This window comes from Cyanistes caeruleus, chromosome 5 (assembly GCF_971803275.1).
Source record: "Cyanistes caeruleus chromosome 5, bCyaCae1.hap1.1, whole genome shotgun sequence".
Taxonomy (NCBI): Eukaryota; Metazoa; Chordata; class Aves; order Passeriformes; family Paridae; genus Cyanistes; species Cyanistes caeruleus.
In genome coordinates, this window is record NC_141705.1 from 8,349,421 (window position 1) to 8,374,288 (window position 24,868).

General features: G+C 40.5%; 2 protein-coding genes across 8 annotated transcripts in view; one reads left to right on the plus strand and one right to left on the minus strand.

Moving 5' to 3' along the window:
* Positions 1 to 9,208, minus strand: part of LETM1 (leucine zipper and EF-hand containing transmembrane protein 1) — a 29,575-nt gene extending 20,367 nt beyond the window's left edge. Inside the window, exons 1-5 of one of the 4 annotated variants that reach the window (XM_086888951.1) lie at positions 7,543 to 7,779; positions 6,853 to 6,890; positions 6,185 to 6,418; positions 4,213 to 4,270; positions 676 to 1,132 (exon numbers count right to left, since the gene is read on the minus strand). In XM_086888951.1, the coding sequence (XP_086745077.1) occupies positions 676 to 1,132; positions 4,213 to 4,270; positions 6,185 to 6,251 (582 nt within the window). In that variant the 5' untranslated portion in view covers positions 6,252 to 6,418; positions 6,853 to 6,890; positions 7,543 to 7,779. Of the gene's footprint in view, positions 1 to 675; positions 1,133 to 4,212; positions 4,271 to 6,184; positions 6,419 to 6,852; positions 6,891 to 7,542; positions 7,780 to 7,799; positions 8,051 to 8,137; positions 8,337 to 9,038 lie in introns of those variants that run through there. The other 3 variants (XM_086888953.1, XM_086888950.1, XM_086888952.1) reach the window with 3 other exon arrangements.
* Positions 8,333 to 24,524, plus strand: LOC147652912 (uncharacterized). Of its 4 annotated transcripts, none has more exons than XM_086888957.1 (6): positions 8,333 to 8,768; positions 9,174 to 9,317; positions 12,543 to 12,703; positions 19,779 to 19,862; positions 19,956 to 20,025; positions 21,290 to 24,524. In XM_086888957.1, the coding sequence occupies exons 1-4, from the start codon at positions 8,753 to 8,755 to the stop codon at positions 19,800 to 19,802; spliced, it is 345 nt and encodes a 114-aa protein (XP_086745083.1). In that variant the 5' UTR covers positions 8,333 to 8,752; the 3' UTR covers positions 19,803 to 19,862; positions 19,956 to 20,025; positions 21,290 to 24,524. The 4 variants fall into 4 exon arrangements, with proteins under 4 accessions (XP_086745083.1, XP_086745085.1, XP_086745084.1 ...); XM_086888959.1 differs by having other exon boundaries at positions 8,375 to 8,768; positions 12,546 to 12,703; XM_086888958.1 differs by lacking the exon at positions 19,956 to 20,025 and having other exon boundaries at positions 8,375 to 8,768.
* The last annotated feature ends 344 nt before the right edge of the window (positions 24,525 to 24,868 follow it).

Genomic DNA, 24,868 nt, shown 5'->3' on the forward strand with positions numbered 1-24,868 from the left:
TCCAAAACCTGAAATTACTACTTAAATACACATATATTACGCGAAATTTGAAAGCACCCACATTTTGCAGTCCAGATTTCATCTCCCTTTTCTTTAAAATTATCAGTTGCACTTTTACAGTTTCATAAATGTAAGCAACATGCCATAAACAAAGGAAATATATCTGGGCTGAAATTATTTTAGATATATATTATATATTTTATAACAGAGATAGTACATTATCAATCATGCATTTCAGCTTGTAGCTTTTATCCTGTTCAAAAGAATCCCATGAAGCAACAAACAGGAACAGAACTGGCACAGATACCATCTTTACTAGCAGTGTTTTCCCACTATTTTTTTTCCAGCTAGAGTAAAAAAGCAGAGAAATTAGCCGTATATGGCACATGGCTGGGAGCTTGAGAACAAACCACAATTCCTGCCCACATTACAAAACAGAAGAATCCTCTGCTGTTCCAACAAGAAAACAACAAATTTGTCTTCAATAATGGGGAACACAGCAAAAAAGTTTAGGGGTAATACCCAAACATTTTAGTGTCCACATAGTGAGGAGGAAGGAAACGCACCGAGGAATTTTAATTCTAGGAACAAAGACAACAGAAAGAACTAACTCGGTTCTAATAAAACAGAGCAATCACCAAAGACACCCAAAGGAAATTGGTCTTTACTCAGTACCTGTCTCCGTTCCCGACGAGACAAAGTGTTTCCGTGCAGGATTCTCCAGAGCATCCTCGCAGCTATTTTTGTGTCAATCCACAGCAATCGAAACCCATGGTAATAGTGCTTCAGTTCATCCACAATCCTCTGCCCAATAGATTTTTTTACAACTTCCACTTCTGTTGGACTATATACAGGACCTCCTTCTTCCAGCTTCTTGTTTTTGTCCTTTAAGGACTTCAGTGACTTTTCAACTATGGAGTCATCTTGAAGGGGACGTGAAGAATGCCACCATCTAACTGGAAGATACTGGGGACCTAAAACACCCACGGTTGCTAGTGGCGTCCATGAGCCAGAAGAGCTCGTAAGAGTGAAGTGTATTTGCTCAGATCCTTTAGTCCAACAACAATAGTGAGCTTTTTTGGAGTAGGCGTAAACAGAAGGGACACTAGTGCAATATTTAAAGTGTACAGTCCTTCAAAAGAAAAAAGCATTCAAGAATTAGCAACAGATCATCAGCTATTTCTGTATGTATATTTGCACAGATATATATATATTTATGTATTTATAAAACACAAAATTTGAGAAATATCTACTGCATATTTAAGGGAAAAAATAATTTTTGACTCTTAAAACAAATGTCTATACATGAAAAGAACTCTTGGCTTTACTTCATGACAAAAAAAAAAAAATTAACCTGCAGGGAATTTTCCATTGTATGACTTTGAAAAGGTAGTTTATTTTACTCCAATTTAAATAAAGAGCAGCCACCACATGTGCTTTCCATTTAAAAAGCTACATTTGAAAACTAATATGTAAATTCATAAGTAACATAAAGTCTCTCATATTCTCCTGTTTGTGCAAAACACTTGAGAGAAAACAAATAGAAGTTGAATACTTGGGATAGGTGCTGAGTCAGAGAATTGGTACCAGAGGAATCCGATTTCATTAGAGTTCCACTCTTACTATCTCTCTCTTACTATCTCCGTGCAGCCAGTTTTCCGTATTCAGCAGAACCTTTTGTAAAAACTTCTATCATGGTACTGAGCTGGGACAGAGAGAAGCAACTCTCTCTCAACCAGCTCTTGTACCTTGTTCAGAACTTTTATCTTTTCTTTAATTAGTTAGCAGGGAAGCACTGCTCAAACACCACTAACACTCCCTATATACACAGAAGAACCACTCGGTATATGCAAGTAGGATTGTATATGCTTTTAAAAAGAGAGGGGACAAAAAAAATAGATGAAATATTTCATATAAATGTGTTCCATTAGTGTCCCTCAAACTGAAATACCAGCATTAAGACATCAACAGGACAGAAATGACTGGGGTGTATTCTTCACAGAGCCCTTTTACAACCAAAACAAAATCAGAATGTGTTTTTGTCTTCAGTCAATAAACAGAAAACAGGTGCAAGTGGCTTTATAGGTCTTAGTAACATTTTAAGGAAAAAAAGGTTTATCATACACTTAAAAGTGTTAGCCTCACTCAATTTACAGACAGAAACATTTTTTAATTATTACATGCATAAAAGAGTTTTAATTTACTTTAATGGTTCTGCCTACCCTCAAATAGAGCTTTGGGAAAAAAAAAAAAAAAAAAAAAAAGACTAAATTATTAACTTTTAAGGACACACTATTTTCTAGTTTAAACTGAAATATTAGCATCTGACCATTCAGTGGTCAGACAACTGCTGGAGCATATGCAGTTACACAAAACAATCTCTTGGCTATCTAGAAAACTACACATTTGCACAGATACTAACTAATAAGAATGACAGTTTAATTACTTTAAGAAAATTAACTTCAAAACCAGATCAAAACACTTGCATAAATCAATCCACCCTGACTCTAAGGCATTTCCCAAAAGCAGAGCTCCAGGCCTGCAAGCCAAGTTCCACCTACATACATTGACACTCTCCTGCATGCAGAGAGGAAGAAAGCTCTGACAGCAGAACTGGTTCTGAGCCTGCAGGGAATAAAAATTTTGCATGAAATGTGCCTCTCTAAAAACACTTCCACAAGAAGAATGTCAGACACACAATTTCTATCCTATCTGTCCTCAGTACTTATGACTAGAGTCCCCTGCATTCAGATCTGGGTCACGTGGGGTGCGGACATTAGTTTGTTTTATTTAAAGTGGCAACATTATCTTAATAGCAGCTTTCATTAGAAAAAACAAAACAAAAACCAAACCAAACCAACAAAAAAAAACCAACAAAAAACCTCACTCCAAACCTTCCCAATAGAATAAGGTTTTGTGTTCCAGTATTCTGCTGCTCATTTCATCACAGAATCATAGAATGGTTTGGGTTGGAAGGGACCTAAAGACCACACAGTTCCAACCCCCCCTGTCACAGGCAGGGATATTTTCCACTATACCAGATTACTCAGAGCCTCCTCTAGCCTGGCCTTGAACACTTCCAGGCATGGAGCATCCACAAATTCTCTGGGCAACCTACTCCAGTGGCCTCACCAGAACAAAGAATTTCTTCCTCATATTTAATCTAAACCTTTCTTTCATTTTAAAGCTATCCCACCTCACCTTGTCACTCTGCTCCATTGACAAAAGTCCCTCTCCAGCTCCCTTGTACCCTTCAGGTACTCTGTAAGACTTCTCTGGAGACTTCTCCATGCTGAAGAACCCCAACTTTCTCAGTCTGTCTTCATAGGAGAGCTACTCCAGGTTTAAAACCATAATTTTCCAGCTTCCCGAGAGAGGTCTTATATACTAACATACTCAAAATAGGTATTTGAAAATGCTTTATATATTAAAAAAAATGAATCCTAATTAATTCTACAGTAAGTGATATAGAACTAACATGTCTAAAAAACAACTGGTTTGTTTTGTATTAGAGGGTTGTGTCTAGAGACACATCCTTATGTTAAAATGAAAACTCAGGAAATCAAAGAATAGTCCCTGTATCCTGAGCAGTTAGTTTATTAATGAACTACAGAACGAACCCATATTTTAACATTCCAAGGAAAGGCATTAGGAAATTCTTATCTACAAGTATGCCTTGTGAGCCAAGTCAGGAACAGGGAGGGATTCTGCCAACATTCCACTCCTTCAGTTCCATAAGGGCACACAACAGCTGGATTTGTTTTCAGAAGAGGACACCATCACCCAAGGCTGCAACATACAATAAACTCTTTTCCTTGGTTTAACAGAGATCCCACTCAGATGCTCTACACTCTTATCTGTCACTGTGATTTTCAACAAGCTGTGACTGAATGTTTACTCTATGGAACTCCATGAAGAAAGTATGCAAGAAATTTATCAGATCCTGTTAAGACACCTGGAATCACCCAAGACAGAGATTAATATTCCACTTCTTTCACATCAGAAGTGAAACAAAAAGGGAGGAAGTGGGCAAAAAGGGGAAGATTTCATTTTCTTTCTCCCATACAACCAACCAGGTGAAGCAAGCAACACTCAGACTTCCTTTAATCTCTCATTAACACAGGCTGAAGCTAACATTTAGTCTAGATTTAAACCTACATTCCATGACAGTATATCAACTGATAGTTCAGAAAAATGTTCATATTTACTCACATTTTTTTTGCCAGCCTCAGGGATGTACAGCTAAGACATGCCCGATCTCCCAAGTTACCTAGAAAAATACCAATAATTAGCATCAATTCTGAAATTCGGGAGGACATTTATCCATGTAGTGAACTGCACACAAATACACCAGTGAGAAGACTGATCTTTAAGTAGAAATGGCTACTACTGAAAGCACAAAAATGATGTTGCTTAACATGCAGAGTCAAACTCTGGATGTGTGAGGTTGGTTTGCTCTCCTTCAATTGTCTGAAGACAGGTTTCCAAGTCCTTCAGGCAAGAAACTATATTGCAGAGGAACTTCACTGAAAGCAAATGTAAATTTTTAACAGCTCTATGACAACATAGTATCAGGTGATCCAAACGGAGCCCTTGCCAAGGGTTTAGGATTAAACCAGCTTTTTGTTTTGTTTTAAGCAAAACAAATAAAACACAAGCATAAAACTAAAGACACTTCACTAGAGAGGTGGAACCACAACACCATTTCAATACATTGCTGTCCATTCTGCTTAGCACTTTCTAAAAATAGCTCTACCCCATGATCTCTCAGCCAAGGATACAAATTGTCTTGAAGGGAGGGGTGAGAGCCTGACCCAGAGCATATGAAAAGTTGGCTTTCCAGAAAACCTTTGAAACACTACCTCAGAATCAGTCCTAATAGTAGCTAATAAAGTCCAAAAGAAGGGCTGACACTTATATACAAGCACCCTCTATCCAGGTACACAGACAGGCAGCATCCATTCTGGAAGTAAATTGAGATCATCAAATCATAAATCATCTAAGTCACGTGCTTCAATAAAGGGCCATATTTAAAAGTCTTCCAACCATGGAAGAAGCATAAACAACATAAAATGCTACCTAGTGGCTGCACACAATCTACAACCACTGAGTCATCTCTGATTCCAGTAGAACGGAATTCATCTTTCTATAGCAACTTTAAAAAAATAAATCTTGTATCAACACTTTGCTACAGTAACTCAATAGGTAGCTACTACCAAGAGCAAAAAGACTTCTGGACAGATAATTAAAAAATCACACAAGCAAGACTTCAAACATGTTGACTCTTTTTGGCCAATCTTTTCAGAATTCACTGTAAGCAAAATAAAATTGGAAGGCTGGATAGAGTAGGCATACTGTGGTTTGTTTCTCCCATCTGAAACCTAGCATTTCTGGTCAAGCCTAAGAGAAAGCAGGATACAAGGGTCATTCAAGAGGTCTGTGGTACCCTTTCCCACCATCAAAGCCCAGATACAGCCTATGACAGAACTTAAACTAGACACCTGTATCTGAGAAAACACAGCACCCAATGCTGATGACCAAAAGCCTTCCCCAATAAAATATGCCGATTATTAGGGGAAAAAAAGATGATGACAAAATCAGGTGGGACAATCGGAAGGTATAGAAGGGTAAGTTAACTTATCTGAATAAAATCTAGATAATCAAGGGATGTCCCATGCTAAGTGGGCTCTGAAGTAATTACAGCAAAAACTGTGGCACTATCAAGTCAATGGATTTCCCCATGTCAAGTTGTATCAAACTCTAACACAATGCCACTGCAAGTAGAGTGAGGGAAAAACTGTCGCTTTCTGGCTCAAAAAGCAGGCCCTGAGAATCTGCGAAGGTATTCTGATACTCTCCAATATTTACAGAAAGAAGAGTAGCTAAATTACTTAACCCAAGAGGCCAATCCAGAAGGACATCCCTGACCTCAAGGAGCAGCTGAGCAAAGCAGAGAAGTACTCAGTGTCTGCAGGGATAAGTCACAGCACAGTAATCTGTCTCGCCTGAGTGCCAGGAAGCCCACAAAGCCTTATGTGCCTAAAGCAAGACTCCTACTAGGAGAAGACATTGCCTGCTATGGACAGGTGCCCCTAGAACTAAGAGGGATGATCTGGAGCTCAAAACTGGTTTGGAGTTTCTCAGATAAAACTCCATAGCAGCACAACACTTTCACATCACTTACCTTCTTTCCAACCAGGCTCATTAAATGTTAAGGAACAGGTCAAAGAACAAAATTCCAAGGTTACCATAAGAAAACATGCTGACTAAGCTTCTTGTTTTACAGCATGTTCAGAGTGTGAACAGGCCCACAGAAAACATTAATTCCAACTTTGCCAGTTCTGACAAGAGCTCTTTAGGTTTTGCAGTGTCTCTTATAACCGTGTACCTAAGGAGTAAGGAGTACCTAGGAGAAGCCCTAAAATAAAAGATATACTTCCTTCAGAAAGGGCAAAGTCCATAATCCTTGCTTCTGGGATAATACAGACATCCAAAACTGTCTGAACAAGGTCAGTGTTGCTTAACCATAGCACTGTTCATTTAAGAAACCTGCACTGGCTTAGTAAGAAAGGAGGGCAGTAGTGCCAGAGAAGCTGTATGTTAACATGTTCCTCATGGACAAGTAGTCATGGAAAACTTTATACTTTAATTTAATGAAGCATCAAACCCAAAGTTTTTAACATAGAATAGCCATACTGTTACTATGTTTAGAATTTTTAAAAATAAAATGCTATCATGAAGTAAGTCCCTTGAGAAGTGTAAGCTTTCAGTACTTAACAGTCTGATCTTCACAGGAATAACATTTAGGATTCTTAGAAGCACTAAGCTTTAACTTAATCTTAGACTACTTACACGTAAAGCAAAGAAGATGAGCTAAGTAAAGCAAAACACTACAGAAAAAAAATACACCATACAAGAATGCATTAATACTAGATTAACACCCCAAAGTAAAGTATTGGCTGTATCATAACCGCAGTATACCACAGCACACTAATTACTTGTTTCTACCACAGCATTACAGCTTAGGTTGCCTAGGATTTATAACAATCCAAATTGCAGCAATCATTAGCACTACATTTTATGATATGCCACAAGAATAATCAAAGTTCCCATCTAATTTGAAGGTACATGGATGTATATGCTTTTTTCCCAGTTTTAAATGAACTGGGTGGTTAGGATACCCCAGGTTTTTGTTCAGGACACTGTCCATGTTTAACTTCAATAAATGACTTTACAACAGTAGCTCACAAAACCCATCAGTTAGAGGAAGATAGCACATTGGAGCGACTATTGGTAACCAAGAGGACAGCTGTTCTTTGCAATGAACAAGCATCCCTACGGCTCATCAGGTCTGCCTGGATGTGAGTGTGCAGCTGCCCTGCTCTCAGTGACAGCACTCCCATGACAAGCTGGGGCTCAGTGTCAGTGACAAGCAGCTCCTCGCTCAGCCCCTGCCATTCCAGCTCAGGATATAAAGAGCAGCCACAGGCCTTGCGTATGTCACAAGTTATCAGCTGTTTCATGCCACTAAGTTTCACCAACCAGAGATATTTAAACTGCCAAATTATCTTCATTATTAATCAGTAGCACACGATACGCTTCCTTTTTATTTTCCTAAGCTTTCAAAGACACTTAGAAAAAGGCAAATTCGTGTTTCGTCCCTAACACAGAATAAGAAAACATCCTCTTGTGCTTTTTTAAAGAGAAGAAGCGCACGAATAGTGACAAGCCCACTTCACACCCAAGCCACGTTGAGGGCAAGGCCGGCAGGACCGAAACGTAGTAACGCGTTCCTTCACCTTAACAAAAAGCACGTGTTCTTCCCTTCCCCAACCAGCCGGCATTTAGGAGACACGCGTGTCCCATTGCCCTTAGAGTTAATCATCCCCTCCAAACACGTTGCCGCGGAAGCACAGGCGAAGAGGCCGCGGCAGCCGCCGAGCGTGGGCCGGACCGGGGAGCAGCGCCAGCCCCGGGAGACAGAGCGGCGGGGACTCGGCCGCGGCCCTTCCCTCCCGCAGCGGCCTCTCCGCCCACGCCCGGAGCCCCCAGACGCCTCCGGCCGCTCTCCCTCCCTGTGCCCTCCCGGCCAGGCCCGGCGGGCCGGAGCCGGCGGGCGGCCCGCGGGGAGCCTCACCGGGCTGTGGCGGGCGGCGCAGCGCTCGGGGCAGGCGGCAGGCGCGCCGCCCGCAGCTCTGCAGCAGCATGGACGCCATGGCGGCGCTCGGTGGGCGGGCGGGCGGCTCCGGCCCCGCTCCTGTCCCGCCGCCCGGGCCGCGGCGATCCCCACACGCCCGGGAGCCGCGTTCGCCCGGCACCGCCCCGCGGCGCCGGGCACGCCGGGAGCCGTAGTCCGGTGCGCCGTAGCGGTGGCGCCGGGCGGCGGGGATGGCGTCACCGAGGGGCGGGCGAGGCTGCCGTTCTTCACCGCAGCTGCCCGAGGGGAGCGGCGGGACCTGCGGTGGGCACCGGGGACCGTCTCGGTGTAGGGGCTTCTCTCCCCGAATGTGCCTCACTCGCAGCGCACGGTCCTTGCCATGCGGGGAAGGTCACAGGCCGTGCCCGCTGTGAAGGGCGGGCGCCGGTGCCTCACGCCCAGAGCGCCGTGCCCACACACCCCAGCGCAAAGTACAGCGCTCCGGCACGGCGCGGTGCTTTCCTCTTTGGCAGAGGTTGGATTGGATGATGCTCAGAGGTCCCTTCCAGGCCTGACGACCCTGTGATCCTGCGGTGTGTGCGGCCGTGTTCCCGCATGCCTGCGGCCCAAGGTTGGCAGTAGCAGTTCCGCTGCACACACGGTGTGTTGCTTGTGGATTTCGGGGTGTGACAGTAAAAAGTGTCTTCCTGGTGGAGCTGTTACGGTTTTGATAGGAAATAGCACATGAATTAGTTGACAAATGTGCCGCACTAGTGCTGGTTAATAGTTGGACTACAAGTAGCATGTTATTCTTCAGATGCTAGTCGAATCGCGACCAGCAGTAAGATCTCTTCACTAAATATTTCAGTACTCAGTTAATGCAGTATTATGTGCTACTTACTTTATTTTTAACTGTCTTGGCAAATGGAGTGAATAACACAAATCAAGCTACAGAAATTATAATTTAATCCGAGAACAGTGACATTTTACAAACTGTGTACGTGAGCTTTGGGTGTTAATGCCTTCCTTGTTCCAGAAAATAATGGGGGGAAAGCTGCTGGGGCTGTCTGTGGACAAGATGGCTGCCAGCCCTGCGAACAAGATGGCTGCCCCAAGGCCAGGGCTCCAGGGGAACAAGGGAACAAGGGAGCTGTGGGATCAGACCTCTCCTGCCTCACAGGTAACTCACAACACCAGGGACTTGGTCACCTCTACACCTGCCTCAACACCAAGGAAAATACACGATACTTAACCTTATACATAAGGGGTAGCACAAGTGTTGAGGTCTGACCCAAAACGTGATGAAAAAACCAGCATCTCCTAGCAATAAAAAGCAAGTGAGTTTGCAGTTTATCTGTTCATACTTAGGACTAGGCAAATGCAGAAAATTAGTTGGTAATTTTATTGGTTTCCTTTATATATATAAAGAAAATGCTCAGGCTTTCTCCAAAGTACAAAAAAATTCTGGTGAAATTTATATTACTTATATTTTTAATTCAAAAGTATTAGTGAAGATCGAGTATGCAATTGTCTGAATATTAGGAAAAATCACAACACATTTCTCACTATGGCTACAGAAATGCTAGTGTTTACATTTAGTGATAATTAACATTTACATTTAGTGATAATTAACAAATTAATGAGTATTACTATTACTTATTAGAGCTACTTTTAAAACATTAGGCTCCCAAATGCAGTGCAAGATTTTTAACCAGCTGTTTTTGCTTTACAAGTATTTAAATATGTACCGCACTTAAATGGTTAAAATTATTTAAAATGTGCAACTTGACAACAGTGCTTTATGTTAATGGTAGTCCTAAAAAAAACCCCAAGCAAACAACATCTTCCCAATCTACACATCTCTCACTAGACTTCATTTGTATCTTTCTCTTGTTATTCTTTTTTTTCTTTCTGGTTGGCTGATAACAAAACCAAATGAAATGGGGCAACTAATGGCAGTTTCTCTAACAAAGCTGCTTAATTATGTAGAAACATTATATGAAGCCTATACAAGAAGAATAATATGCTCTGAAGTCATTAAACTATTGACAAGAGATTTTAGACAGCAAACAGATGATTATAGAGGTCTCAATACATTTATGCAGACAAGTAACCAGCCTTTCAATAGTTTCATTAAATTCATTAGTATTCAGGGTGGCAGACAATGTAGATGCATGGGCCTTTTCAGAGCTGAATTCGTTATGTTTTTGTACTGTCTTTTGTTCCAGATTTGTTTATACCTGGAAGTTACAGGGTTTGCTACTGTATATGAAAAGGATTGATAATACACTCTGTGAAAATTTCCCAGATAGATGCAGTTTATAAATACTAATTGATTGTGTTCATTTACCAAGCATTGTGAAGTAATGATTAAGAGTAAGAATTAAAAATTTTCATGTATTTGTATGAATTGCTCCCACATGAAAAGGTCGGGTGACTGTAGGTGACACATGAGCCTTCCACAGGACTGTTTTTGTTTTAAAGAAAAACATCTTCTGCTCCAGCCAGATCAACAGCCCAGAGCTCACAGAGAAAACACTTATCCCCAGAATAAAGCATGATACCTCATAGTTACTTGAGTTTTGTTTAGAAAAAAAAAAAAAAAAAAATCAACTGCTACACAGCCATTTTAGACCTGGTTCTTAAAGCAACCGTGTTGTTTGGAAAAGTTGTCAGCCATCTTGCTGAAAAATCTGCTTTCCAGCAAGAATAGGATGAGAGAGACTAAAAGGAAGTAATACAAAGCCTTCTTTCTAGATGGATATAATAATGATCTGAGAATAATTACAATAAATATTTTTATTTAAATAATACTTGAACACAAAACTAAGATTACTATTTTATGTTAAATATAATTTTCCTCCTGGATATTAAATTAAAGCAAAAGCAAGGTAGGAGTTGTCTACACCAATTCAAAACAACCTCCAAATAAAAGGAAATTTTGATTGTTGTTATAGGCTGTGTAAATACTGAAATATGTATTTATTGCTGTATGAGCAGAGCCCAGTGATATCATGAAAGCATGACTATTCCACTTGTCTGAAAGAGCTATGGTGCATAAGACCTATAAAAGCACAGAACAAGCCTAGGGCTGTGCATTACTTGCACAGACATGACAAAGGAGGAGATGAATCTATAATTCTTTCTGAGGAAGTTTAGAAATCTGTATAGAAATTGGGGGGGCAAATGTTTATATGAACAAGGAGGAGAACTGTAAGTTTGTCACCCCTTCCTTGAAGACATGGCCCAGGAAGCACTCTGAGGTCCTGTTGACGTTTTTGAGGATTGATAGCAGCTTCCCCCACTCCCAGCTTGAGGTGCCCTGTAGTGACAGTGGCTGTGTGATGGTACCAAATCTGTGACACTCCTGCCAGAGACACAGGCACGGCCTCGGTTCCCCAGTACACCCTGATGACAAACGAGCTGGCAGGAAAGGCCGGGGAAATGGGATGCAGGGCGTGGAAGGAGAGGAGGTGCCATGTTTGATGCTCTGGGCTGTGAGTGGGAGGAGGTGGGGGCATAATTAGAATCTGATGAGTTGGGAGGCACCTTTGCCATTTCACTGCTGCAACATCATGTTTGTGTACACAGTGTGACTCAATAAGCTACATATCAGTACAGGTCCATAGACAGTCCTTAAAAGTAGAATTACGCTTTTAGGCTGTAGAATCTGTTTCCATGACAACCCCCAGGTTGTCTCCTTGAATAGGTTTAACAATACGGGATTAACCTCATCTTTATTCACCAGTGTTCAGCGTAAATGTAAAGAAAAGGGGGGAAAAAAAGACATTACTGTGTAGCAAGTTGTATTAAGTTTCTACTCCAGGGAGAAAGACAACAGATTATTAGTAGTTTCTAAAAAAATTACTACCGTTCATTAATAGGGATTTTTAGAAGAGATTCTAAAAAGCCTGTTGATTTGTCAGTGTTACACCCAAAGGTAAAAGTTCAAGTGGTGGCTGGATTGCAGATTTGCTGTATGTATGTCCAGGTCACATGTTCACTTCTGTCTGTAAATGTGCCAAAAACAAGCAGCACTGGCTACGCATTAGCACAGAAACAGGCTGCCCTGGGTGCCTCTTCAAACACTACCCTGAAATGCTATGCAGAGTACATTGATGGCAATGACGTGCTGCAAACAGTCATTCCCCATCCAAGGATAATTATCTTCTCAAATTCAAGTCAAAAAGTGGTATTTTAAAAGATTGCTTAGGCTTGACCCAAATTAGCAACACAAAATGTCATACAAATAACATATTAGGTTGTCATTAGTTAAATTTGGCATGCAGGCAGGCAAGAGCACAGCTGGGGGAGCAGAAACAGGTAATTTTGAAAATCTTTCCAAATTGAGGGAAAAGCGTTTGCAGTTCAGAATGAAAACCACCGAGGTTCTCCCTTTTCCCAGCAGATGGAGCTTACGTGAAACAAACAGGAGGAGAAGCTGTGGAACCACTGCACAAAGCGAGACTGGGGCACTGGAGGAGAAAGCCACAAGGTTCTGGCCAAGGCAGGATCAAGCAGAGGGAGGACAGGCAGTGTTCAGGCTATGTGCGTAACAAAAAAAGGGTGAGTGCAGCTGTAAAAAGCAAATTGATTTAGATTTTTAGGAGTACAGAGGGAGGGAAAAAAGGATTCTCTAGTGTTACAAACTCACTTGTTAGCTTCAGCTGATATGAGAAAGACTGAGATTTTACTGCAAAAATCACCACTGCTATATTTAAGTAACCTCTTGTGCTCCCAAATGAATCAGTTTGATTTTATGAATGACAGGCTTTAAAATTATGCATTTAGTTTTGCATTTTGCTTCCAAGATTTTTTAGGCTGTATGGTTTGCAAGTTCCTGTCTGTAATTAGAAACACAGAAAGCCAACAGTCTTATGTCATTATCTGCCTCTCAGAGTTAGGTCTTTAAGAAAACACCAAATGTTGTGTTTCTGTCAAGAAAAGCCCTAAATCTGCCACCGCTGCTTTTACGCACCCATCAAGACACAAGACAAGAAATGCATGTGACTGGGGAGGCTCTCCTCTACCTCGTCCCAGATTTTGTAGGCCCATTCCTCCACTTCTTGTATATCACAAAATTCCTGGTGAAGTCAGGCAGTGTTATATGAGCGCTGGAAAGACAGGAAGTCCCTGTAAAACAGGTAGGCCTTTCAGTTAGTGTCCATTAAAGAAAGAGCAGAAGATGAGCACACCATTTTAGGAGAATTTTTACCTTTGTATTCTAAAAAGGAGAAAAATGTGCTACTTCCTAGGGCCGTTTTAATGGCAGCAATGTAAATTTCTTTAGCAATTTTGCAAGGCTGAGGCTGCTTATGGTAAGGACTGGTTTGGAGGGGAGCAGGTTACAGCCCGCACATGCACACAGCTGCATATGACTTGGTGCAGGTAAAATGCAGCATTGTCTCATTATCCCCCAGGCATATTCCTGCTTTCTCTGCCTTAGAGCTAAGCAGAGCTAAGCATTTCTGTTAAAAGAACAAATGAAAAATATTGAAGATGGATATGTTCATTTGATGAAGCCTGATGCTTAAAATTCCTGTGTAGAATTTAGCCCTCTTGGGCCTCTGCTGTCATTACTTCTTTCTTGTTGGTTTTGTTGATGATCTTATCAGTCCTGGCTCATACTTTCCCCTTACAGTCAGCCTGAATAACCTTACCAGAATGTGTCTTTCCAACCTTTGAATTCACTCTCTCTTACTTACCTTTCAGCTTTAAACTTTCTACCTTTCATAATCCAGACCAAGCCTGTAACACAGATCTTACACTTTTTCATCCTGTTCTCCTTGACCTGACTAACACTCCCATCTTCTGCATTGCCGTACAATGACCTCCCCATTCCAGCATGCAAGCCCACAGCCCCTCCTTTATTCAAGTCAAAGAGCTGCTTTTATCAAGAGGCCTCCCCACGGAGATAATGAAAAGCAGATTAAGAGATTTAAAAAAGGAGTTGGTTCCTTTGGAATGGTCAGTGCACTTTCCCTTTCTACAACCATCCTCTATACTGTAAATTCTCCAAATCAGTGTTTGTCTGGATGTCTGTGCCTTGACCTCAGCAGGACCTAAGCTGTTGGGCCCCAATCCTACATATGCATATGCATGCCATGTCCCTTTGCTATCAGAGATGTACACACAGATTGGTAAAGGAACAGTGCAGTTATGTATTTGTAAAATCAAATCCTGTTGCTTTCCAGATAGCATCATAAAAGTCCTGGACAGAGATAAAAATTAACATTTTAATCTTTGCTTTTGTAAGACAGAAGGAGTGGTAACCTCCAAGGCAGGTGAAGTGGCAGCTCTGTTGACAACACTTGATTTGTAGATACATGAGAATCTTGAGGGGAAATACCTGTTAAAATGTGATGTGAAGCTATAGAAAAACAACAAAGAGCCATCAGCACAAGTACATCCCAGTGGTGCTTTGCCAGTATCCTGCCTTTTTCTTGTGCGGCTGAATTTCAGGCCCCAGAAACAGAAGACGCTTTGTTAGGGCTTTCCCATGTAATCAGCAACCTCTCCTGCCTGTCTTAGGCCTCTGTTCACTTTATTACTATTATAGTATCCCCTAGAGACAGACTTAGAAGCCATTCACCCCCAAACATCCTGTTACCTTCATGCAATTAGGTATTTTCTCAGTAACACATTATATGCTTTAATCCTGGTTGCATGTGTGTATTAAGCATGGCTAGCAACTCATGTATGTAAGAAAATACAAAGTTGAGATACAAGAGCTTTACCATTGGATTTGATCAGTATCCAGGGGAAGTAAAGTGCCCCAAAGCAGGTGCTCTTCTCTGAAAGCAATTTCAAGAGGGAATTTTGTGTACCAACTGAAGGCTTAGCTGGAGTCTGTGAATATCTAGCAATTCATCAGCTGGATCAAGTGAGAGGAGCTCATTGGGACTAATCTGTGAAGCAGGTAAAAGTGAGCCATCCAGCCTGATCGTCAGCCAGGGTGGCAGGCTCCACACCGATTCCAGTATGACACATATCAATCATTTCCTTTTCTAATCACTAATCCAACAGCTGAAAAAGGAAATATGCCAAACAGATACCAACAAAAAGCTGGCTCAGCCAGCAGTGCTTCCCTGTTGTGCCAAGGGAACAACCTCCTCCCCTCTGCGAGGCCTCTCCTCCCAAGGAACAGACATCTAACTCTCCCTGAGCGGGAAGCCTCTTTCAGCGTGCCAGCTGGGAATCAAGGCCCTGGGCACAATCCCAGCACCTGTGCCTAGTTTTCTCACAGAGCACAGCCAGCTGCTCTTCTAGGTCTGCAAATGTCCTGTATACCCTATTTCTCTTCTGTGGATTGCTTTGGATAAGCAATGCGAATATGTTGCTTATATTTGGATTTTTGCAAATTCATTGTTCTATGTTTACCTTAACCTAATTTGTTTAAGGATCATATCAGGCCACTGATAAATGAAGTCATGCCATGTTTTTAATAGTTATTAAATCCCAGTTACTGAACCAGTAGTGTCCCAAAACCCCTGAAGAATTTTTGAGGGAATTTGAAGGTAAGCAAGATGTAACCACAGGCCACTTTGGAAACTATGACAAGGAGTTTGTGAGGCAGAAGTGTTTTTGGTGGCTGGTGTTTGTCAGCAAACTTTTCTGGCATTGCACGTGGTAGCAGAGAATATTTGACCCTGAGGGTTCACAGGCATTAGATAATTTTTTTTTGGCTCTGACTTAGTTCATGGCATGTTAGACTAGTCATTTCTATCTGTGACACCAAACTATCAACTGCAAACTTCCTGTGTGGAAATAATTATGCATCTCTTCCAAGTTTGCATTATGTTCTGTATCAAACAGTTCTTATGCAGAAGGGCAAGGTTAGAGTTAAGACCATTTTCGCTGCTAATAGCTTGTCTCTGAAAAGCCTTCATATTATTCAAAAATCCTAGTATAAGTGGAGCCAGAGTGGGGTTAGAATTCTGTACTGCAACAGGAAGGGGACATACAGAGGTCTGGAAAATAATGAAGATGGGAGGAAAGTGAATAAAAAATGGTTATTATTGCTGCTCATAATGCCATATTAATTAAACCAATTTATCTGGGAGCAGGGTTTAAAAAAAGAACAGAAGGAAATATATTTTCATATAAACTCATTGCCAGAATGAGGATGTTCTAAAATACAAATAAATAGGCTCAACAAGAAAATAGACACACTCAAAGGAGCTAGGCTTAATGAAGTCCCTGACACATGCTTATCTAGATGCAATGTCCTTTTTGGAAATTAGGAAATCCCTAAACTACTGATTTTCAGAAACTAGACTGACACAAATGGGTAGAAGCTGCTTTTCCTATAATCTGTTTCCAATTCTAAGCATCCATTACTACTTCCTTTTGTGGTTTCCCATGAGGAAAGGACATGCCTAAGCCTGCTTTGAATGTTAAAATCTTTCTCTGTTCTGCACAAACAGAGGTGAGAGTAAGAGACCATAAATGATTACCCATGGGCAGCTAATAAAAACTGTGAGATGCAAGTCCTAACCTGGAACCGAGGAGGTGTTTGAGGTGGACCAAAGGGTCACTGTCAGGGGATCTCAAGGCACTTGACTGAGTCATGCATGGCTCACCCCAAGCTGGGGGCCTATGGCAGTTTGGTTAGTCCTAGACAAGCACTACACTGTTTCTGCTGCCTTTAAACTCCATGTGTTTTTCTCACCAACAGAACAAACAGGTTAATGAAACAGGTTAGGTGGGGATTTTTTGTGTAGAAATATAATGAAAGCCAGGTCAGAAAGGGAAGAGATCTCAGTCCGCTTGGTAACTTACACAGAACGAAACTCTACCAAGGAAAGGAACTTGCATCCTCTCTTGCTTTCTTACCGTAACCTTTCCTCTTTGCAAAGTCCAACTTCTGCCATAATCCACCTGGCAACAAGTTACAGTCGATCTCCCTCTAGTGGGTAATTAATTACCCATAAAAGCCACAGCAAGACTGAGATGTGTTAAAAATCTACCTTGCACTTGCTTACCTTCAGCTCCTTTCTTCAGCTGGCTTTCTTCTTTCATCTGCGATGCTTCTCACACATACATTACGTGTTTTCTTCATACCCTCCCTGAACCTTGTAGCTGCTCTTTCTTCCATTCTTTGCTCTGTGAGGAGTTGGGCTATTTGAGGGGTTTCTGTTTGACTTTGATGTAAGTGGAAATGAAAGTAAAGAGATGCCAAAGAATGAATTTAAAATTAAATATTCTAGAGATTAGTGCTGTTTGCACAGAGGCACGAGTGCAACCCCCAATATGCTGAAGGCTTAGATATCTGGGAAAAAGAAAACTACCTCAAGTTTGTAATTTGTTTTTTTTTTTTATCAGGAGTCAGTCAAAGAAAATTTACATTTGGGTTTTCTTATCCTTAAAGTTTATTTATTTGGGTTGAAATTCTCCTGCATTCTGCTTAGTAGTTTGTTCCCCTTCCATTTGTTGTTCCATTAGCAAAACTATTAACAGCAAAGTATATAAGCCAGCTGTGTTCAATCTGAAGTTAGCTCTCTAACAGCAACAGTTAACTACCAAAGAGTATTCCCAGAGCAGAGCTGACATTAATTGAGAAGGATAGTGCTCTGAAATATGTGGAGACAAGATGCTATAGAAATTGATTTAAACAGACCATGCCTTTTGTGTATGGAGCTGCATTTCCCTCCTTGAAGAGCATATAGGCGGGATACTAGGGTTGTTACTCCATTTAGATTAATGGGAATATATTAGGGATGATTCTCAAAGGTATCTCCTTTCTCTGACTACTTTGGGGTTTCTTGTTTGTGTGGGGGGGGGGGGGTGGGGGGGGCGGCGTAAAGCACATTTCAAACAAAAAGATGAACAAGTCAATATTGTCCAAATGAAAAATGACAGATCTGGTTGAAAGAAATTTTTAGGACAGGCTTTGATAATATATTTCTTCAGAAGTATAATGATAGTAGGCATCATATTAATCATTATATGTTACCTTTCTGTTTACAACTTTGAATTATCTAAATAAACCAACATGAAAGACATCGTGCTCCAATCCAAGTATTTTCCAGGTACCTGGAAACACTGACCTTTATCTCAAATCACTGTGATAAAGTGTTCCACGAAAGTCACTAATTAGAACCCCAAGAGTCTTTATTACAGCAAACTTAGGTATCACAAAGCAAATTAATAAAATTAAGATAAACTGGAATTTTACTGAAGCAAAGTAAGATCAGAAATTATTTATTGTGAGCAAATTTTGCTCCTAGAAACACCTATGCAATCCATATATTTACATTATTTTGTGAAATGGCATCATACAAAAATAATTTTTCTATGCAGCATATCAAGATTATCAAGTTTTTTTACTAACATGGGCATAAAAAATATTGTAGCTTTTACTCCCTTCATAACTGAGTTTTCAATATAACTAATTTCATTTCACTGTAATAAAGATGAGATGAATTCCAATCCTGCTCCTATGTCAGTTACAATATAATGTTATTCAGCTGAGACATTTCATAAACCTGCTGAAGGTAAGAATTGCAGACAGTGCTGAGACAGGATGTGGAGGCAGGGAAGAGGTACTGCAGAAGAAATTTACAGGGTTTGTCACCACAGCTTTCCTTGCACTGATGTACAGGACAAAAAGAATTCAATGACTATCAGCTTTCAAGACCAGCTTGTAGAGCTGACAGTAAGAAAATGTCCTTTTGCATCCAAATTGAGTACATTTGTTCTAGAATTTATTAAGACACTGTGAACAAAGAAACTTACAGTGCCACATCCTGTTCTTTATTTAGGTTGGACGAAGGCTTCATTTGGCATAATGGGAACTAGAATGACTATATTAGGCTAAACCAAAGGCCTGTGAGTCCCTTTATCCAATCTCTGGTCATAGTCAGAAATGAGTGCTTAAGGAAGGAGTATGAGAAATAGGGCGAGCATAGAGCACTGCTGCCTGCAGCTGTGACTTGTATTTCATCACTGCTGATAAACACACACAGAACAGAGTCTGGTGGTCTGAGCACAGAGCTGGGAGCTATGAATCCACTGTTTCAGTCCTGCCTCTGTCACCAAGGTTACTTGTACATCACTGTGTCCCAGATCATGTGTGCTGGTGGCAAACCTGCCTTCAAGCTTCTGCACTGCAGAGGCACACACAACCCCTGCTCACATAGCCACACTCACACTCAGGCTGTTTTTGATCAAGTCTGGTATTATAGAGAGATTTGTTCCTCTCTAATGAGCTGCTTAACATCTGTGATTGTTTCCTGAAGAGCTGCATAATATCCCAGTGCACTTCTTATTGTGCCCCTTTATCTCTTTCCAATTCCTTCCATCTCCTCTGTTTTTCACATGATTATCATCACTGGCCTTTGTGGTCCTTGTGCTTTGTCCTAAGCTTGTCATCCCTCAGTTCCTACAATCAGGAACAGCAGGCTTGGTGCATGGTAAAAACTGAGCAAATATTTTTCCTGTGTAGCCCAAGTCCAGGTCAATTCATCAGGTAGAACAGAGAGGCTGACTCTTTCAAATGGCCCTGCTGAAACTTCCAGTCAAAATCAGAAACGTGGTGCTGTTAAATTTCCAGTAAAACCAGAAAGATAACATTGAAGGCACTTTCTTAAAAATTCATGTTAAAAATTTTGTTTAAAAGCTATGTTTCATATTGCTTCAGGGCTACCTGCAATTCCCAGCATGATGAGTTTGCTCCTGAATGGATCCTCAGAAACTGAATCCATCGGCTGCAGGCCCACTTCTGGTGAGTTCACAGTTTCATCATTGCTTCTGGAAATCTGTCACCTCCTCCTCCATAACCATTGTTCCCACCTCCATTGATCTACCATCCTTTCAGAAGCACCAAGTGGAGGAGGACTGCAAGCTCCAAACTCAGGGCAGTACTCAGAACATCACAGTGCAGGCAGGTAAATAAGGAGTTGTCAGAATTCCATTTTCTGTTTTTAACCTTGCAATGCAGAGCCTTTACCAGTGTGATACCACTGGGGACTTCTACAAGCTGACTCAAGCTGGCTGGGTTGAAGGCCAGATTTGAGGCACTTCTCCCCAGATCCTTGCACCTCAGGTTGAGCAGAACCCTGGAGAGCTCCTCCTCCTTCTCCCTTCGGCCTCCAGCTGCGCTTTTGTGCAAGGCTGGGGTGCACAGGAACTGAAGGAAGCCACATGCAAATCAGGGCTAAGTGGTAACCAAATATGTCTAACCCAGGGGGAATCTGGTGAGAGTGCAGAGCTAATCAAAGGGAAGGGAGCAAATAGACTGGAACATGTAGGCCCTGGAATATTGGCATGTCAGTAGGGTTGTGTGTAGTAAATAAATAGAGATATGCATGTTTTAGCAATTTCCTCAGGGTAAAGTGAGTAGGAGTGTGTTCAAAGAGTAGTATTTGCTTTATACTGTCCTGTGAGCATAGGTTCAATATATACATTAGGAAGTACATATAGGATGTATGTTTGATCAAGGAATTTATACAATAACCTGAGTAATTGGCAGCATACACCAAATCCCTGATATCAGTCTGACCCCAATGCCAAGTTCCTTCTCAGTATTACAAATTTTGCAAGCAATTAAAATGACTGCTTAGCTACATTATGTTATTACGAGCGCCACCACTTGTCAAGTATTTTAAGTAGGAAAAGTGATGTTAGTTGTTGTGCATTACAACCCAGGTAAAAATCACACCCCCATGTTAAACATGCAGTTTACATTACAACAGTATACCATTAACCTGTTTAACATGATAACTTGAAAGAGTGGTGTGCTTTTCTATTACATTTCTACTGGAAGTCCTCTGTTATTACTTTGCACATTAAAATTTTTTCTGCTGTAAAGAGGATTCAATAATTTTGCAAACCAACCTCATCCCTAGAATGCCATAATTTGACAATTTCAAGGCTTTTCAACTCAGACCTTTGCATATATGTCATATATCGCATTGCAGATTTCATCCAATAGTCGAAAATATACTCTCAATGCAGTATCATCTTATCAGTATTCTAGCACCATAAGCTTTCTCACTGCAAGCAGGGGACTGTTCATTACAATGAAACTGAAAATGGAATAACTGAAGGATTGATTTATATGACCTTCACTCAGGAATGTTCTAATTCTGACATAATCTCTCTGACTGAAATCCTAAACACTGTATAATTTTGATTTATTACCCTTAAAAGAAGGAGCCTGGATCTATAGATCAACAGAACACCTGGCATGAAAAAGAATGGTGCAAAAGCTCAGGAAGACTGCAAGAAAATGCAGATTGATCATGTGACCTTACTCCAAACATTGTCTCAGCCAGCAAATCCATGAACAGAGATGAAAGCAAGTGGAAAAACATTATGTGGATGTTTTCACAAATCCACTCTGTCACTCGGAAATCTCTCGTGATTATATGCATTTTATAGCAAAGATAAGAGCATGGTAGTAAGTTCAAGCATGAAACAGTCTGTTTACTAAAGGCTGCAGGAAATGTTTATTAAACCAGTTAATTTATGACAAAACAGGGCCAGAACTCGATATAGTCCACAAAAGGCTGCTTTACTAGGCAGCTGTTTCCCTCCCACACCGACAGTGTAACCTACTCTGTGCTATTCTGTCCTCACATCTGCTGCCAGGGGAGCCAGGAGAAGGCTTGTAAGGGTGTGAGGGCACATTGGACCTGACTACTCATAGGTAAAAGCTAGAGCAGCCCTACAGTGTGCTGCTCAAAATTAACAGCTGGTATCTTTAAAGCAAAGCAGCTGGATCTAAATAAAGTAGAATCTTCTTAAATTGAAAGGTGAATCAGGCTGGTTGTCACTTCTTGGATTTTTTTTGTGAGGTAAAGGGAGTAATTGGAAGAAAGAGCAGACAGAAACTATTCACAGCAAACTGGTTGATAAATGTACATTAAAAGCCCACTGAACACAGCCTTAATGCCCTGCAGGAACTGAAATCAACAGGTCAGCTTAAAGCAGATTAACAAAAAGAGATCTGCCCTCCACCCATGCCTTTTTTCTGTTCTTAATGTTTGGTGAAATGAATGCTTACCTCCTTTCCTCCCACACACTCAGCTCACAGTTCCCACTTAGCCATTTCCCAGTCCTATTTTAGACAAATCTTTATCTTATCATGCTTCTCCTGCAAATCCTTCACCTCTAGAGCACTTAACATCCTCTTCTTTCATAAAATCCACCTTTTACAAGTGGTAGCTCATCAGTCTTACTTTATCTTAGCCAGAAAATTGAGGGGTTTATTTTAGAAAAAAAAAAATATTTTTATTCAGTGAATTTTGTGGCTGGTATGAATTGTTTTATTCTAGCACACAGTGGTCTTCTCTATGCAGGAACATTTGTCTGCTTCACTGTACTGCACAATGCATATTATTCTCACCTATGAATGGGCCTATTCCTTATTACTTCCAAAGATCAAACATTACACAATCCCTCCAGTATGGAGCTACAGTCTGAGCTATAGCTACTGCAGCCACTGTAAAAGCACTACAGCCTCGGAAAGATTATTCCTTTCTTGAATACGTTGGAGTGGATATACCAGGAACTAAATTTGTGCTTAGGGATAGCAGGAAGTGCCTAATTCTTTTTATGTACTTGCAGAAAGGGAGGGGAAAAATGAAAAAGAAAAAGAAATAAAAAAGGGGGGGAAAAGGAGGAGATAAAAAAGAGAAGATAAAATGATAAAAAGAAAAAAGAGAGACTTGGGTGGAATTATATTTAGGACATTTATTCCCTGAACTATACATGGACAGTTTTCAAAGTAAGAAAATAAAAGTATTTATATTAAAAACTGTGTTCTACTAGAATGACACAAAGGCTTGTAAGCAGCAGACAAAAGAGAAAAAAAACCCATGAATATTATTTCTGTAATCAATTAGCATATCAACATGTAGGAATACAATACAGATAATATTTGATTCTTTGGAGTAGAAAACTTAAAGTTTAGTTCTGCAAACCAATCCTGGCATACTTGATTTTCAGCATGAGCTGTTTATTGAATTCTCAAATGAATGTATTTATCATTAGGAAGATCAAAACAGCAGAGGAAGTAATACAGTCTTAGATTTCCCAATGGTGAATTAATTAGGGGAGTCAATTCTGGCCTCAGACTGGTATCTCATCCACCAGACAGCACTCACTTCCCATTGTAATGACAGATTATTGTAAAAGCTTAACAGTGTTTTGCCAGTGCTGGTAAAGCTGATAGGGATGGGAGTGAAGGAGAGCTTGGTATCTTCTTCAACCAAAGGCAAACTATTCAGTATGAGGTTAAGAACTACTTTATTGGGATGATTATCATTACCCTCAACAACTATAAAAAGCTCCAAGTCAAATGGTTCTGACTCACTTGTTGAAGGGTAATACTATGTGTGGAGGAAATTCTGGGTATGGGCTGTCACCAGTGGCTAATCCCCCTGGAACAGGTGCACAGTAGTTTGCCAGTCCCACTTCACAGCAGTGCTGGGAGCCAGGGCATCCAGCTCACAAAAGTGATGTCCACTGGAAAGGAGGTGGAACAAAAGAAGAAAGAGCCTGTCTTCATGTTTCTCCCAGGTGGCTTCCATGTGTTAAATTTTGGTGACTTGAAAAATTTGGAAGCCTTTCTCTACTCTGTGCATCAGCAGTAATACCTTACTGGTCCTTCCTTAATAGCAAGTTCTCCTGGGCAACTGCAGTAGCTCTAGAGTGAAATACTTTTGCAGTATTGTTGCAATTGTAAATTCAACAGATTCTCTATGAACTAGTGACTGTTAATATAAAATATTTTAAAACAAAATGCTTAAATACCAGATTAGTCCAACCTGACTAAGGTCAAAAAACATTTGTCGAGGTCATTCAGGACAGAAAGCAAAAATATTCCAAAACTGACTTTCAAATGAACAAGGAATACAGACTCAAAATCTCAACTCTGGTAGATGCTGAACTTGGTGTTATTTGAATAAGATACACCTATGAAAAATTACATATTGCAGAGTTAGAAAGGACCCTATAATCAGACCTATGCTAGACAGACAAAAAAACTTCTTAAAGGGAGTTTTTTTTTCATTCTGTAATACAACAGACCTTTCAATATATTTCTGTCTAATTAAAATTATTCTATTGATGGAGAGTCTATCATAGTTTTATTATTATTACAATTTATTGAAACTTATTGTATTCATTATTAACCTGAGCTGTAAAAAATGTAAATACTAGTAATTATTAAACTTGAAAACAATGCAAAAAAAGATAGCAAAAAAAGAGGGAAATGAAACTGATTAAATGTCTGGTTCCCATTGATTGCCAATAGCTGCTAGTGTTAAATTAAGAGGTTATTTTATTGTCCTCTACAGCCAAGCTCAGCCATTCAATAACCAATAATTTATGTCTTTGAGTTAATAATAATTACAATAAAAATATTCCCCATTTTCTGGCATGCTGTGTTTATTTTAGGATATTAACACAGGAATCCAAATACAACACGTAAAACTCCCTCAGGGTTTTCTGTCTCACATCCCAGACCTTCTGTTTCTTTATAAGCTTTAACAGCCACAGTTAGAAGAGATATAAATAGTCTGAAGCACAAGAGAATCTCTCTTCCCTGACAGAATCTTTATTTACAAGCTCTACAAACCTAAGCAGGTCAAACAGTCCCTTGCTGGCAAGTTAATAAGGCCCACCTGCCAAATAAACCCACCAGTGAACTCCACAGGGCCTATATAAATCCAAGCACTTGGAACAAGATTTTCTCCCCAGGAATCATAGTGAGATGGGATGCTT